Source organism: Pituophis catenifer, unplaced genomic scaffold (genome assembly GCF_029215685.1).
Source record: "Pituophis catenifer annectens isolate HBS135680 unplaced genomic scaffold, rPitCat1.0.hap2 SCAF_1, whole genome shotgun sequence".
NCBI lineage: Eukaryota > Metazoa > Chordata > Lepidosauria > Squamata > Colubridae > Pituophis > Pituophis catenifer.
The window spans coordinates 217,338,182-217,355,395 of NW_027256881.1; the positions used below are offsets into that span (position 1 = coordinate 217,338,182).

Genomic DNA, 17,214 nt, shown 5'->3' on the forward strand with positions numbered 1-17,214 from the left:
CATCTTTTTGTAAATCGAATTTAACTTAGATTCAAAAGAATCTGACAGATAACCAGTATTGTGTTAGAAAATATGTGTAAAATAAGGCTTTAGTTAGAATTATTTGACTGAATCATTCCTTGCTATACTGTGATAAGCTTTGTACAGCATAAATATGCAACATTTTAAAGGATGAGCGCTATGCTTGATTTTTAAGGGGCACGTTAGGAACTCCATAAATATAAGCAAAGACAAAGAATGAATATATTCTAATCCAAAATAAAATATGCTTAGATTTAATTAAATAGAGGTACGTGTATTTAATAATTTCTGTTCTCTCATTTCACAATAAAAAATACATTTTGGCAGGAAGTCCGAGGATTTTTCCAAATGCAGCCCACATAATATGTGGATCAATGTCTATTTCTAGATTTTATAACTTGCAAGGGACCATAGACTATTCAGTAATGGTGATGATGTTATCCGTTCAATCGAATCTGACTCTTGGCAATTCTGTGGGCCAGGTCTCTCCACATCTTCTGATCTTGCACTATTTCTTTGAGTTGTTCTATACCCTGCCAGCTTTGATGGTGTCCAGCCACCGTGTTCTTTGGCAGCCTGGTTTCTTTTTGCCGTTAACTCTTCCAAACGTAATTGCTTTCTCCAGTGAATGGTACATTATTGAAAGAGGTTGGCACAAATATTTCAATCCAGTTAGGAGGTTGTAATTTAACCAATGCTTTCAGTCTTTTTGGGGAGTGGAGGTGGGGGTGAGAGAGGCAGATAGTGATAGGATCAGAATCAGCGGTGAAATCCACTTACCTTTGCTACCGGTTCGGGAATGGGAGCGCGCGTGCGTGCTTCTTCTGCACATGCGCAGAGGGTCAAAACCGGTTCGCGCAAGCCGGATAGATCAAGCCAGATTTCACCGCTGATCAGAATGGGAGATGTCTGGGAGGTAAAGCATCCATTTTCTTACTTAAATCCACTAGCCCTTCTTTGTCCAGTTATCATTCAACCATTTTGTTACCAAATTCTAGATGCATAATCTGGGGCTGCTCAAATGAGATGACAGAGTACATTGGTCTGCAGATTGCCTACTCCTGTCCTAGTGAAACAATGGGATACAAATGTAGAAACATAATCTAGGCGTTTATTCATTTATTTACTGTATTATCATTTCTGTTTTAGGTTGCCTTCAGAAGATGGGAGTTGCCCAGATGCCAGTTTAGTCTCTGACCAGATTGTTGCTGTTGAAGAATTTTCATCAAGCAAAGGCTATTTGCAGGCGGTCGATAATGAAGGGAACCCACTTTGCCTAAGCTGCCAAAAGCCTACAATCCAAGTTGAGCCAACATTGACATATACTGCCTGGGACTCGCGATTTTGTTCTCTTAAATGCCAGGAAGATTTCTTCTTCTACACTAATAATAGTTACCTGAGAACTAAAGTTTTTGAAATAGAACATGGGATTTGCCAGTTATGTGGGTTGAATGCCCAAGAACTCTACCTTTGTGTCAGAGATGCCCCAAAGAGTCAGCGCAAGGATCTTTTGGAAAAGTCTTGGATGTCCAAGCTTCCTTTAAAACAGGTGAAATATATGGCTGGAATACAGGAAATTGTTCTGTGATAAATGAATGGATGGATGGATGGTTTTGAAATATAGGGGAACTTTTAAAAAAATCTTTTGGAAGAAGTAATTTGATTCCTTTCTGATACTCATTAAAGAAGCCTTTTTTCAGGTTTTCCAAAAACCTTTAAAGGAAGTTGCAGTTGCTTGCAGACATCCATATGCCGATGTTAATGCCAGTTCCTAAAACAGGCACAATTTTTCCTCTAGGAAGCCATAACTTTCTTCTTTACTTAACTTCTTTTAATAAAAAGGTATTGGACTTGCATGTGTGAAGGTACTTTTTCTGAATTATTTTCAAAGGCTGAACAATTGCATTAAAGCTATTTTCATGCAAAACTGCTATTCATGCAATGAAATAATTAGACTACATAGTTATTGTTATGCCGTAAATGTTATGAACATTCGTTATCAGGCCCAAGCATTCAAAGAATGAAAATTGTGCTATTCAAACAGCTTGTTACTCAGCAAGACTGGCTGCTCTCTGAATACAGCAGATGTAAGCATGGTAACTATAGTCTTAATCATATTCCTTTGCAAAATAAATTAAATTTATTTTAGCTTTTCAGACAATATAGCAGATCAAAAACACTAGGAAATATATGTGTTGAGGTTTTTTTGTCGTGTCTCAAAAGTATTACATAATAGTAGAATATCAGTTTATTATTTTATAGGTTTTAAATTACCAGTTTTTTAACATTATAGCCACAAATTTTTGATAGCAGAGTTTAGCAGCTATCCCATATGAATCTGAGTTTGATACTAAGTGTTATCAGCTGTGCTAAATTTCATTTCCAACTCATTAGGAATACATTTGGATCCCCAATGTACTTCATTTCCTGTTTTTAGAATGAAGGATGGCTATCTGACTAACCTTTTGAAGACAGGCTAACAATTATATAATTACGCATATTTGCTTTCTTTTATCATCAGTTTAAAAATTAAGAACAAAGCTGATTTCCCTGTGTTTGGTCTTCACAGATGTGACTTAGTGATATTTGAATTGACATATAGCTTGTGTTTTCCTCAAATTAGCACTGCTATTCTCCTGGAACAATTATTATTTCTGAGGCACATAGCAAATTGATTTGACTAAAAGCAACAAAAAGCATATTGGAAGGAAGATATATAAGTATATGACTCATTTCCAGGCCATATATGACTGCCACTGATCCTATTTTATTTCAGTTAAATGAAATTATCCTGAACCCAACTGAGGGCCATTTCTGGCAAGTGGATCATATCAAGCCAGTTTTCAGTGGGGGTGGACAGTGTACTCTTGAAAACTTCCAAACACTATGTACAGTTTGTCACAAGGAGGTAAGTACAAGATGCAGCAACAAAATTTTATGAACTTTCAACATTAAGAAATGGATTTCATAATTTTTTTCTTTTGTATATTTTCAGAGAACAGCAAAACAAGCAAAAGAAAGAAGCCAAGTTAAAAAACAATGTGTTGCTTCAAAATATTCATCAGACATCACAAAGTTTTTTGTAAAATTATGAAAAGGTTTGATGAAATGGATGTTTGTAATAGTTCTTAGTACAGCTCATTAAGAAAACACCATGTGAGAAATGTTTAAAAAGCTGTAAGTATACGTGTTTTTTCCTTCTAAATTTCAAATTTAGAAAACTGAAGATTTCTTTTACAAATTGTTAGCAAGGTTCATGCAATTATTTAAATCCTTGGTACTGCAGCATTATTAGTGCATTTGTCTTTACATCTGATCCACAACTGTGGAAATGATTGAAGGGTAGGTTATATAGATTATAATCTGCAGAACAATCCTTGCTGTTAAACAAAAGTATCTTTTATAAAATTAATGATGTACATTGGTTCATTTCAAAATAAACTCTGGCATTTTTACATTAACTTTTTCCTAATTTATATAGATTGAAAAATACGGAAACCATTTTCGATGTATTAAAGAGCAAAAGTGGCAAAATATGGGTGTGTGTGTGCATCCATCAAGATTAATATTCAAAGCTGATAGTTGTCCACCAGGATTTGGTATCATCTGATGCAAGTAGAGGGGTATGATTGCTATATTAACTACCAATAATTTTCCTGAGAATGGAATCATAAAGCAAAATTATTTAAATAAGTACATTGCCAGCCAGGCCACAATGAAGTGAATTTTATTACATATAATATCTATGTTTGTATAGCTGTAAATAATTTAAATCCACTGATTTATTAGGTTTCTAATCTACTCACTTTAAATGAGCATAAAACTTAACAAGGCTGCAGAGCAGGATTGCATAATTTAATTTACACTTAATACACAGTTCTGTGATATTTTCATTATCATAAAGCATTTTTTTAAAAGAGGAATGGATAGCTAAGTAAAGATGAGTCAATACATCAATAGACAAGGGGCTCTCATGGAAAAGATAAAAATCCCATAAACGTTATGCATATGAAGACTGTTTCACGTAGGCATTACTCTTAAATATTATCTTCATGTCCAGGAGACTGGATAAACATCTTTTTGATGTACTTGCTTGGGTGAAAACGTTGCTAGAATGCATGTTAAAATCAGAAGAACGTTGTGTCGGATGAGAAGGCACCTGCAAGTCGGAAATCGTCTTTTGTAAGAACGCTGTACATCCGCTGAGGCAAAGGTTTAGAGTAAGGAGCAGGTCGTGGAACAGTTGTACGTAAAATAACCTCACGTCCTGCAGGGGGTGGAAAATCCGAACTCATTCCAGAATTCAAACGTTTTTCATCCATAGAGCCCGATCTTTTTAGTTCTTCCTCATAGGGCATCATTGGAGCAACCTAAAAGAAAGAGAAGCCTTTTAGCACTGAACCATTTTACTGGATTCGTATTTGTTTTCGAGATACACTAGCATAAAAACATAACAGTCAATAACTATTAAGTGTGACAAAGCACAACATTCACTGGGATATAAGCTTAAGGAAAAAGCATTTGTTCTATTGAGTTTCTGCTTAAGAAATTGACTAATGCTGATATAAGCACATAAAATATATGTTCTGCACCCACAAGATCATCTCACTGAAATGCCAAAAGGAGGCTTTAAACAACTTCATGCTGATCTGTCCAACAAAGAAAGCAATTTATGTTATGAAACAACAGGCATTTGAACACTGATTCAATCAAATGATAAAGCTGGACTAAAATAATTTTGCTCTGACTTTCTCAATGGTGGGATCTGTAACCAGAGAAACCAACTCTAACTATATCTGGTATTGGGATATCATCCATTAATCAGACATTTTAATCCATCTATTCTATGCTGATCCTATCATACCTAAATGAAATTTTAAATTGATTAGAGATACTGTGCTTGAACAGAGTTTCTACTCAACCATCAAACTATGAGTCCTGCTTGGTTCAAATTAACTACTTCACACAACTGTAGTGTACTATTCTGAAAACGAGCGTTTTTTTTCTTCCAATATTCAAGAGGTAAGAATTGAAAAAAGAAAAAACTCCATAGAGGAAATAGCTGCAAAGCAAATGGAAAATAGATGATTACTTTTATTCAAGCCAAGTGGAGAACTTATCGTTTTGTACAATGTGTATTTTAATGCTATTGCAATTTGATGCTTGAAATGCAGACATGTAAGATACAGCTATCTTAAACAAGAAAATAAGCTGAAAGTTATACACACACACAAAAATCCCTCAAGATTCTAGAAACCCATTTGATGCATCCATTTCAATCATTGCCTTGATACTCTGATGATGTCAAAGCTCATAACTTAATTTTTAAAAATGTCAATGCTTTAATTATGCAAATAAGCAGTAGTTGAGCCATATGCTATGCTGCTACAGCCTTCATACCCATGCAGCACCTACATGAAGTTAGGCAGATGACTAGAAACAGGGAAAAATCTAGTTACCTCCTCAGATGATTCAGTCAGCTGGGTAAGAAAGAGAATCAATGGTGAAAGGCAAGTCAGAGATGACTCACATAAGGTTAAAGAGAGGTTTTAGAAAAGAGGGGCAGCAGCCTTACAATTGGATTTGTTGCTATGCACAGAAACTAATAAACACTCGGAACACAAAACAGATCTAAAACAAACTGATAACAGGACTAGTTCAATGTAAATAATCAATTGCATCAATATAGTCAAGTCCATCTGACTTTGCCATGAAGCAGTTATATAACCTATTGTCTATCCCAGTTCAGTAATTGATGGAGCCAGGACTTTCTGATTTCTATAGCTACACATTTACTTCTAGGATTTCTAAAGGGAATTCCTATAAACATGCATTTTACTTCTATGAATCAAATCGCATGACAAGTAGGCAGCCTATGTTTTTGCATTAATCCAATGTGCATAATATTAAGTTTTATCAAAGAACATTACAGGTGGTCTTCAACTTTCAATGGCAATTGCCATCTATGCAATGCAACTATAAAGTGAAATGGCAATGGCAATCTTCTGTTGTTAACCAAATCCCACAGTTTTTAGGCAGAGGCAATTTCCTTCTGGCTTCCTACAACTGAAGTTAAGTGGGGAAGCCAGCAGGAAATTGCAGGTCAGAGACTGGCAGTCAGGTAAGTAGTGGCTGAGTGGGGGAGGAAGCAAAGGAGTGCTTGGGGCGGGTGCAAGCCGTGTGATAAGGATAAAGAGTGCAAGAAGCGTGGGGAGGATGCATGAGGATGTACAAGATGCAGCATGGGTTAGGAAGGGTCTGCAAGGTGTGACATGGGTTGGGAGGGTATGCAAGAGGCATTGCAAGTGTTTCAGGGGATTGTGCAGGAGGTACAGAAGATATAGGCTATGTGGAGGAGCAGCACAGCCAGGTGAATGAGGGTGAGGGATGGAGAGGTTGCATGCCAGGTGCGCGAGGAGTGAGGAAGAGGTGCAAGGCAGTAATTTCAAAGTATTACTGACTGAATAATCACAGTTCATAGTTCTCAACCTATGACTATTGAGTAAGTTAACTCTGAATTATGATGGTGCTGAATGAATTGTGTGGTTTATGAATTGGTCTTTGAAGTTCTAGCAGCCCCATGTGCACAGCTCATGATCTGCACCCACACACATCTGATACATACTGCATCCTGACTCCCACTGTATTGCTTAACCCCAATAACCCTATTGCAGAGGGTTTTTTTTAAACAACCCTGTAATCCCTTGCATTGGGGTGGAGTCGGGGCAACTGAATGGAGCTGAGTGTTTATTGCCCTTCCTGTCACCAATGCAGAGTCCGCAGCAGATACATATTCATTGTGCCCAGAGAGAAATATCTGCTGCTACCTAGTATTGAACTCATAGCCTCCTGATCGTGAGGCGAGAGCTCCACCTCTAGGCCACTGCACCACTCAAACCCTATTGCAGAAATGCCTGGGTAAATTGTGAGAAGCTATCTATTTGGAGCTTATTTTTAAAAGGCTGTTTTTAATATTAGCAATATATTAATATTGAAACAAGATGTCATGGTAAAATGGGTTACAACAGTTCTCTGATACATCAATTTTTGTTCTAGCAAGTAAACCCAGCATAACAACCCATGCTGTTAAATCCTCAGAAATGATTAAAATCCATTTCGGATAACTGTAGATTAACAGAGAACAAACTATTAGCATTGAATGCAATATCTGGATAACATCATAAAAAGATGTATTTGGAAGGATCCAAAAGATTCTGGACGAAGAGAAGCAAAGAATCCAGAAAGATACTATATTTATCTATTATATCTAAACCAAAATAAGTCACTTATATGCAACTGTTAGTCTAGGAATGAGGAGAACCAAGTTGATATCCCTGCCTTTTCATGAATCTCATGGCTAGGCTAGTCACACTTTCAGATCCATCCAATTCAAGAGGTTGGGGAGAAGAAAGACAACCTTCTCAATTAGGCAGTAGAGAAAACAAGAAACAGGGAGAATTATACAAGTTGCCCTGAATTCCTTGAATTGCAAGTAAGAGAGAAAATATAATGCCATCGCAGTAGAGTTGAAACCAGTACTGATTAGGGGAGGGGAGAGGAGGGGAAATACAGCATAAGGTGACTTCCTGCACCAAACAGCAGTATTTTTTGCTTTAAATTTCTGGCCGTGCTCTTTGCATCCAAGCCTCAGCTTTACTATTTTAAATCATTCTGTTAAAGCTCATTTCTTCCCTCTTGTAAGTGACCACTCACGCTTTCTTAAGTCTTCACTTAGCCTCATACTTTTTCCATTTTTCAGGAACTACCTTAGGTAGCTCTTTAATTCTGTCCCCTTATTCCTGGTACCATTACCTAATCTATCAAGTTGTTCCAGTCCTGATCCTAAACTAATGCCACGCAGTGAGATGAATACAGGTACATTTTATAGGGTATCATTGTATAGTATGATGAAATATTAGGCTTGAAAATCATTCTCTATTACCAAAGGCAAACTTGATCTTGTTCTGGCATTCCCCAAAACAGTATCACCAATATCACATCTTTTGAATCAATATGCATTAATGCCATATCACATTAAAATATAGCAATCTGTTGGAATTTTTGTAAACGTTTCATACAAACTACTTCCTGAAAAGAACAGGTTCTACCATTTGCTTATTTAATTGGAAATTTAACACAGAAATTATATTTCAACCTGGGTCTATTTGATGTAATGTTAATTAATTTTTAAATATCCATGTGATTTGGTTACTTTAGTTAGAACAGACACACTCATAAGTGTATATGCAAATGCGGATTTTCAAAATCTGGCATTCGAGTATTATAACAAAAAGAGCAATTGTTTTATAAGTATATTAGAGAAACTAAGCAGTCCATCTTACCCTTTGTGCATTCACAAAAAGTTTGTGAATTATAATACCAGCAGGCCCTCTTCCGGCACCAAGGACTGATACTTCTGGTTGTTCCAGAAAGGAATTTACAAATCTGACAGCACAGAAAAAGTGGGAGAAATATATCAGCAAAAGAAAAATCATTTTACGCAGACTGTTTTAAAAACAATAACACTGGAATAGTGAACACTGAAAGTTCTCAACCAAGATTCACCTTCAATAGAAAATTTTCAATTGACATTCTGAAGAAATGATTCAGGTTGTTTTATCTATTGAAAATCAATCTTGTAATTAATTTAATTCCCTTTAAGGAATTAAACCATGCAAGTTTATCAAACAAGTCACTTACTTTTCTAGATCTTTGCGTTCTTCTTCTTTAGTACATTTTTCTATTCCAAATTTTGCTTTTAGAGACCTTGCCCGAGCAATAGTGGCTTCCACATTCATAATTTGACTAATGATTTCCTGGGAAAAGAAAAAAACCTCATTTTCTCTTCTTGTTATAAGTCACATATTTCAAAGCTTTACTCAAGCTTTTATCAGAGCTGGGTTCAATAGAATTTTCCAGAATCGCTCATTCTCTCCTCTCACATAGTTAAGACAACTATATGTAACCTTTTTTTTTCCTGTGATTACCATAAAATATTTATTTAAAAGTTAACATTTTTAATTTTTTCTTTCTTGGACATTATTAGAAAAACGAAATTCCTTACTTCTAATTTTTTGTCTTCTGGATTTGGGAACCGGAGAACTTTACTGGAATGGCTGATTATCTGCTTAATTATCTTCTTTACTAACCCAATATCTTCCAGAGATTCTGTTGGGAGGAAAAAAGCCCATTAAGTACATTGTAGTAAAAGCACCCTATTTTTACTTGAAGCATACAGCCTTGCTTGTTAGAAGTTATTTACCTTCTTCTTTTACCTTGAGTACGGCTGCGTGGATGACACAAGAAAGAAGATGCCTTGCAAGATCAGCTGGTTTCTGAACGGCTAAATAGTGTAGGACCTGAAGATACAGTAAATCAATTAGATTGCCATAACCTTGCTGCAAAATTGACAACCATCTCTCAAGGCTTCAAAACTGAAGGTTGCCTCATGTCCTTTCTTAAGCATTCAATCAAAAGACTCTTTCTCAAGTCTCTAAAGGGGAGGGGCCCACCATCTGAAGGTGCTTCTAAATTTGTCAACTTTATTTTTTTTAATTGAAAGACAGCATAGCATGCTAAGAAGATGAAAAGGTGATGAAAGAGTAGGACAAAAGCCAAGAAAGAAAAATTCACTGTACTTATCATTTAAAAGGAAAACAGGTTCAAGATCAAAAGTAACTGAAAGTTATTCTCTTACTTCATGTTCTTGTGAATAATTTATTTACATGTTTCCACATTCAAAGTGGTTGCCAATTTAGACGATTATATTTCCAAATGTAACATGCATTATTCAGTCTTACTTTAAAAGTGACCTGCATAGTTGGTTACCGTTATGACCAACAGAACTACAGAATTACAGAAATTCCATACAAATACATTACAACAAAAATAAACTATCGTATTTTTCGGAGTATAAGATGCACCTTAATTTTGGGGGAGGAAAACAAGAAAAAAAGAATTCTGTCTCTGCCTACCAGCATCAGGATCAACGGCATCCTCACTTCCATTTGGATTTTGATAACGCGTAGCACAGATCTTTTTATCAGTTTAAAACAAATCCTATCTATTTAACTGAAGTGGATAGAATGGGGTGGGGGATTCTTTTCATGGGGGCAGTTATCTCAGGAGGTTAAGGAGAAGTCTGCTGCTGTAGGGAGTGGAGATCTCCAGTCCTCGCACAAGTTGTGAAGCCAGCTGTCAGAACTGTTGGAGCTGCTTCCAGGCAGACCCTGGGAGTGGCTAAAGGGGAAGAAGAAAACTCTGGGCACGTTGAGAACACACACACTCCTGTTGCTGGAAGAAGGGGAAAAGGGCTGCTTCTGCAGTCTCCCCCATCCCCCGTCCTTGTGCCTACACTCTTCTCTCCTCATCCATCTTCTCCTCCCAAACGGTCTTCATGCCCAGAGGCTCCATCCACAGTTGAAGTTGGTTTCCCCCCCCCCCCCCACTGCTCTCTTAAACTGAACTGCACTGAGCAGCTGGGGGGGGGCGCGGCATGAAGGAGAAATGTCTCAGCTCCCCACAGCCATTTGGCATTTTGACCACCCAGAACGGATCAACGCCGCCTCCGCAGTGGCCAGCTGCTGCTTTCTCCCAGGATCATTTATCAACAAGTCAGAAAAGCAGTGCAGTTCAGTTTAAGAGAGCAAGGGGGGGAACCAACTTCGACCTTCTTTCAGCAACAGGAAAATGTGCTTTCTCAACGTGCCCAGAGTTTTCTTCTTCCCCTTTAGCCACCAAGAAGGAGGAGGGCGCGCAGCTCTGCAAATTGCATTGGAGAATCGGGGAGGAAAACGCCGGAAAATGCGATGCATGGAGGCAAGTAGGTGCTTCTGTGTGAGAGGTGAAAGGCAAGATGCTCGCCGCCCAGCCTGCCCCTTCTCCAAACAACCCAGGCTGAGGGTGGTCAGCTTCTGCTCCTGGCCCGGGAGACGGATCTGGCCAGGAGGGAAGAGAAAGTGAGACTGCAGAAGAGGAGGAGGAGGGTGGGCGGCTTTGCGAACTGCTTCGGGGAATTGGGGAGGAAAAAGAGCATTGCCTCCGTGCATCGCGTTTTCCGGCGTTTTCCTCCCCAATTCCCCGAAGCAATTCACAAAGCCGTCCATCCTCCTCCTCCTCCTCTTCTGCAGTCTCACTTTCTCTTCCCTCCTGGCCAGATCCGTCTCCAGGGCCAGGAGCAGAAGCTGACCACCCTCAGCTTGGGTTGTCTGGAGAAGGGGGAGGTTGGGTGGCGAGCACCTTGCCTTACACCTCTCAACAGAAGAACCCACTTCGCAACAGCATAGCCTCCATGTATCACATTTTCTGGCGTTTTCCTCCCTGATTCCCCGATGCGATTCGTACAGCCACGCGCCCTCATGAAAATGTGGTGGCAGCAGTTTTCAGCAGGTTCCAAGCAGCACCCTAACCGTTTCCGCCACCCATCTCCCAGAGTGCAACATTGCTCATTTTTGGCAATGTGAGGATCCCCACCGCCTGAAACTGCCGGAAAATGAGACGCACAGAGGCCGACAACCTCCCAAGGGTGGGGGCCAGCGGGTGGGTGGGGCTACATTCGGAGAATAAGACGCACCCAGATTTTCACCCCCTTTCTGGGGGTAAAAAGGTGCATGTTACTGAAAAATACGGTAAGCTAATAAATGAAAGTGCCTCTAATAGACTTTCCACAGTCTATACTAGGATGGGCACTATGGAAGCTTTCAGATCTTGCAGAATTAAAATGGAAATGTCTCAGGAATTCCCCTAAGCCTCTTTTTTACCTTCTCTGCCTCACGGGTGTCATCAAAAAGGCGCCTCTGCCTCCTTGCTGGAACGGGCTTCGCTGTTTCCCATGCTTCAACCCACATGTTACTTGGAATCTTCATTCGGGCGCTCAGCTCACCCTTGATGACTACACCCCCCTTTTCATCCACAGTTTCCTCTTCAATGTAATCCCGGGGCGAATACCATCTCACAAAATCTTCCAGACAACAACCAGGGTTGGCAGCCTAAGAGGAACAGGAGGAAAAAATGGAGGGGGGGGGAGAGAACATGCTTATTTGTATATAGGCCATGGTTGTCCAAACTTGAGTGAAGAGGAATTGTCCTGGACCGCATATAAAATGCATAACAGTGTTAATATACATAAAGAACTTTTTTTTTATCATCTTGTGGGGCCGTATAAGTAGATGTCCAGGGCCACACCTGATACGGATTTTCCAGACAATTCTTTTTTTGAAAAATAAGGAAGCATAAAGGATGGTCAAAGACATTATATATAGTGACTCTCATCCTTTAAAACCTGAATGCGAAACATTCAAAATGACCGCCTATCTTCCTAACATTGTAATTTTCAACTTGTCTAAGATGACCCTAGATGTGACTATTGCTTATAAATTTGCAAATGGCTGTATAACACGTATGAATCAGATCTGGGTTTGATTTTTTTACAACTCCTCCAAATTTTCAATGCAAAGCTTATTCCCCTCACTAGTTAAGTTTGTAATGTATTTAGAATTAAGGTTATTTCAGACATTGGAGTTCTTTAAAAGTTCAACTACCTTCTGTACCATCAGATGTTGATGAACTGCAATTCCCTGATTCCTTCACCATTGATTGGGGAGGCTGGGACTGAGGAAACATTCCAATCCATTCCAAACTGGAAGGACACAACGGATGCCATGAATATAAAAACTAATGTGTTTATCACAATTTTGTTCTTTAAAATAAATAAAGAGGGTTCAGTTGCCCCAAATAGAGTCTACATGGTTGTAAAATGGGACTCTAGGATAGGATCCAGTTTCTACTTCTGTATATTTTTGAAAGAAAAGGAGGGATTATTGACTGCAATATATTTTATGACCTAGTTTCTCTTCAAGTGTTTTTAATTTTCTATACTGTGCCAAAGAATGTGAAGTACAAATAAGTGTTAAAATATAATAGACAGCTGCTGTAAGAGTTAACATTAATACTTAGCTTCTGCTTCAAGTTCCAATTAAACTATACTTAATTCACAGAAAAGACAACCAATCCATAAACATATTTTTTGATCCGAATAAGCATAATTTGAATGAGCAAGTTTATCAAAAAGAGAGAATGTTGTCTAATATTAACACAGACAACTGGCAATGAATATTTTCCTGAACAAAAAAGCCAAGTAACAAACATGCTAAGAACCTACCACATTTCTCATTTACAGCATGTCTAGTACAGATGGCAGTGGAACAAAGACTAATGAGCAAAATGGAAAAAAAATGATAGAAAAGAAATATCTTGCTAAATATGTTGTATGAGTTGCTTATGCTACTGTACAGGTAGTCCTCAACTTACAACCATTTGTTTAATCACTGTTCGAAGTTACAATGGCACTAAAAAAATGAGAGTTAAACCCGTTTTCACATTTATGACCACTGTAGCATTTTGTGGTCATGTGATCAAAATTTGGATACTTGGCAAATGCTTCATATTTATGACAGTTGCAGTGACCCAGGGTCATATGTGACCTGACAAAGTCAATGGGGAAGCCAGATTCACTTAACAACTGTGCTAAAATGGGGCAAAACTCACTTAACAATAGTCTCGCTTAGCAGCAGAAATTTGGGGCTCAATTGTAGTGGTAAACTGAGGACTATCTGTATTCATTTCATGATGACCCTGGCAATCTGTGCCTACTTTGAAAGACTCCATATCTGAGAGCAAGCAAGCACTTTGCATGCGAGCTCGAAGGTGAGCGCCTTCTGCTGACGTTCCCAATTTAGCCAATACTTCAGACTGTTCTTCTAACAGATCTTCTGTCATAGGAGCTGGTTCCTAAAGAAGTAGAGAGAGAGGAATTCCTGTTAAGACTTTTTATCTCTCATTAGGGAACAAAAACAATGAACAAATGAACTGAATGCGGCTTCCACATGCTTAGAACCTGTTATTCAACCTCTGTATTCCAAAGATAGATATGTCAGTCCAAAACCTAATACTTTCTGAATGGAAATACAATTCAGTCATTTAACAAACTGCTGAAGTTTTTGTATAATAGGAAATAGGAGAAGACAAAGGAAGGTGACAGATCAGCTTGGATTAAGACAGCTTCCTGACTGTAAGAAAAGCCAATGGCATGTAGCAGTAAACTAAGAGGGGGGAAAGTATTAACTAGTTATCCTATGGCTAACTTCTAAAGAAATAAAAATAAAAACTAGTTTCCATTGTTATACATTTCCCAAATGTGGTATTTTTAGATTTATATATGTCTGTATGTATATATGTGTGTGTGTGTGTGTAATATATTAGAATATATAAGAATATATAGTATATATTCACACACACACAAAATATATGTGTGTGTGCGTGTGTGCGTGTCTCAATCCCCAATGTCAGGTGGTTAATTCCTGTTGCAACCAATAGATCAACACTTGGTTGATCTGAAAATAAGCCTGCACATGTGGAAAAATGTTAAAAAGAAAAAAAATAGCCTCTATTCTATTCTATTCTATTCTATTCTATTCTATTCTATTCTATTCTATTGCATTCCATATATATATATATATACTCATATTCCTTCATCAAGCTTTTATTATATAAAAATATGTATATTATTCCTATTTCTTGTATCTGCCTCTATTCTAGCTCCTAATAATGCAAATCTTGCGTTATAAAACATTTTTTCTATCCATCATCTCTTGCCCATTTTAATATTTCAATCCTTATTTGTTTTTTGACTTGCCTCCCAAATTCCTCCCTTGGGTCTTCTTCTCTATCTACATCTTTCCTGTTTAACTTAAGTATTCTTCCATCTCTACTATCTTTTGCTGCCAAGCCTCCAGCAGATCTGCCGAACTCTCCATTTTCTTTTCAAAAATATCTTTATCTAAAATCATTTTTTGTTCTTCTAGCATGTACTTTTCCTGAATTGCTTCATTAATTTTTATTACTTTCTCCTTATCTTCTTGTTTTGTTTGTTGATTTGTCCATTCTATCTTTTCCCCTGGTCTCTCTATTATCGCCTCTATTTACTGGGCTTTTTGATCATTATTCATTATCCCTTGTGAAGCACTTTCTAGCTTCCCATTTATATTATTCATTAAATCCATTATCTCCCTGTGAGTCCTTCTCATAGAATCATAAATGCTTTGGAACATCGCCACCAATTCTTTTTGCAACCCACTTATTTCCTCCTGCTGAAACATCTTGCTTTCTTTTTTTGATAAGTCCAAATATCGCTCAGTAATCTGTCAATGGTCTATCACTGCCCCAAAGTCTCAATTATCTTTGCCCTCAGACAGTCGATCTGGAAACCATTTACTCAGTCCTGTTGTTGCTCCTCTGGGAATACAGTAATATAGTTCTTTATATCTCACAGTCAATTTAACTTTTTTTTTAAGTAATCCAGGAAAATTTCCAAATGTCTTCTTAAGTCCCCTCTAGAGCACTGCACACCAGAACAACTAGACACTAGAACAGTTTTTCCCCGAATGCCATCACTCTGCTAAACAAATAATTCCCTCAACACTGTCAAACTATTTACTAAGTGTGCACTATTAATCTTCTCATCATTCCTATCACCCATCTCCTTCCACTAATGACTGTATGACTGTAACTTTGTTGCCTGTATCCTTACGATTTATATTGACTGTTTCCTAATATGATTTGATTGCTTACTTGTACCCTATGACTATCATTAAGTGTTGTACCTTGTGCTTGGCGAACATATCTTTTCTTTTATGTACACTGAGAGCATATGCACCAAAACAAATTCCTTGTTTGTCCAATCACACTTGGCCAATATTCTATTCTATTCTATTCTATTCTATTCTATTCTATTCTATTCTATTCTATTCTATTCTATTCTATTCTATTCTATTCTACTCTACTCTACTCTACTCTTTCCTATTCCTATTCCTATTCCTATTCCTATTCTTAATTCAATCCTAACTCCTGATATTTGAAAGTCACTTTATTTAGATGTCTTCCATATTTTCACCATTTGAGCTCTAGTAGTTGTGAAGTAGTTAAGAATAAAACAATATATAGCACAGCAGTCCTCCAAGTGTTGTTTCCACTTTCTCTTCTGTCTTATCAGTATTTTCCCAGGGTTAAAGGAATATAATATATTCCATTCACCAGTAGACGGCGCTTTCCGCTTAACTTTAACATTGCATAAATTCTAACAAGTTTCGTTGGTTTATTCAAACAAATAATCAAAATTCTAACAAGTAGTTACAGCATTTTAAAATGCCTTATTGCCAATAAAAGTTACTGATACAACCTTTCTATGTTTTTAAAGGTTTTGTGCTCGCTTCTTAATATCCTTTTCTTTTTGGTCTGTAATTTTTCTCTCTGTAACTGTTCGCTGCTTAATCAAACCCTTCAAAGAGTCCCTTTCTAGTTTATTTTCTTTAGGGTTGGTTTTAGATAATAAAAGTCACCTCACCCAGTTCTAGTCACTGTTCACACACCGCTGCAGCACATTCTTTGTTTCTTCAGCTGCCCCAGCTTCCCGGCAGCCATAATGGCTGCCTCTCCTCCTTGTCAGAAGAGATGGAATTAGCCCTGAATCAAGCAGGAGAGCTGCCACACTCGGTGACCTGCAGGGCACCCCTCCATTCTTTGTCACCCCTACAGGGTGACTTTAGCCCCTTATGGGTCCCTCCAACCAAGGGATTTGGTGCAAGTTCACAGAGCCCGCTTTTTGCATCCAATAGCACTGCGATATCAACCGAAAGTCGATTCTCTGCCATTTCTATCTATCCCTAAGAGACTAGTTTTACAACATTGGAGATACTTATGGCTCCAATTACTCAGTGAACTGAGGGACTGATAATATTCACAACTTATGAATGTTTCATACAAAGGTAGTGGACAATTAAAATGATATACAGGAATGCTTTACTGAAACAGTTATGTAAAGCTAGATGAGAAGCCCAGACATATGCTCCTCAACTTTCAACCAAAGTTACAATGGTGCTGAAAAAAAAGGACATGACCAGTTTTCACACATGACCATGGGCAGCATCCCCTGGTCACATGTTCAAAATTTGGGCACTTGGCAACTGGCATGAGGTTATGACAGCTGCACTGTCCCAGGCTCATGTGATCACCATTGGTAACCTTCTCAACTGGCTTCAGACAAGCAAAGTCAATGAGGGAAGCCAGATTTGCTTAATGACCTAATTATTCACTTAACAATTGCAGTGATTCACTTAACTACTGTGGCAAGAAAGGTCA

The 17,214-nt window shown here is 38.0% G+C and overlaps 2 protein-coding genes across 3 annotated transcripts in view; one reads left to right on the forward strand and one right to left on the reverse strand.

The window, feature by feature from the left end:
* ZRANB3 (zinc finger RANBP2-type containing 3) overlaps positions 1 to 3,115 on the forward strand; it is a 64,630-nt gene extending 61,515 nt beyond the window's left edge. The window contains exons 18-20 of the mRNA XM_070957027.1: positions 1,171 to 1,570; positions 2,798 to 2,929; positions 3,017 to 3,115. Of these exons, the coding sequence (XP_070813128.1) occupies positions 1,171 to 1,570; positions 2,798 to 2,929; positions 3,017 to 3,115 (631 nt within the window). The remainder of the gene's footprint in view (positions 1 to 1,170; positions 1,571 to 2,797; positions 2,930 to 3,016) is intronic.
* Positions 3,116 to 3,732: 617 nt separating this feature from the next.
* Positions 3,733 to 17,214, reverse strand: part of RAB3GAP1 (RAB3 GTPase activating protein catalytic subunit 1) — a 32,075-nt gene continuing 18,593 nt past the window's right edge. Inside the window, exons 18-24 of one of the 2 annotated variants that reach the window (XM_070946905.1) lie at positions 13,672 to 13,809; positions 11,781 to 12,008; positions 9,284 to 9,380; positions 9,086 to 9,189; positions 8,722 to 8,837; positions 8,364 to 8,466; positions 3,733 to 4,391 (exon numbers count right to left, since the gene is read on the reverse strand). In XM_070946905.1, coding sequence (XP_070803006.1) covers positions 4,149 to 4,391; positions 8,364 to 8,466; positions 8,722 to 8,837; positions 9,086 to 9,189; positions 9,284 to 9,380; positions 11,781 to 12,008; positions 13,672 to 13,809 — 1,029 coding nt within the window. In that variant the 3' untranslated portion in view covers positions 3,733 to 4,148. Of the gene's footprint in view, positions 4,392 to 8,363; positions 8,467 to 8,721; positions 8,838 to 9,085; positions 9,190 to 9,283; positions 9,381 to 11,780; positions 12,009 to 13,671; positions 13,810 to 17,214 lie in introns of those variants that run through there. The other variant, XM_070946990.1, reaches the window with a different exon arrangement.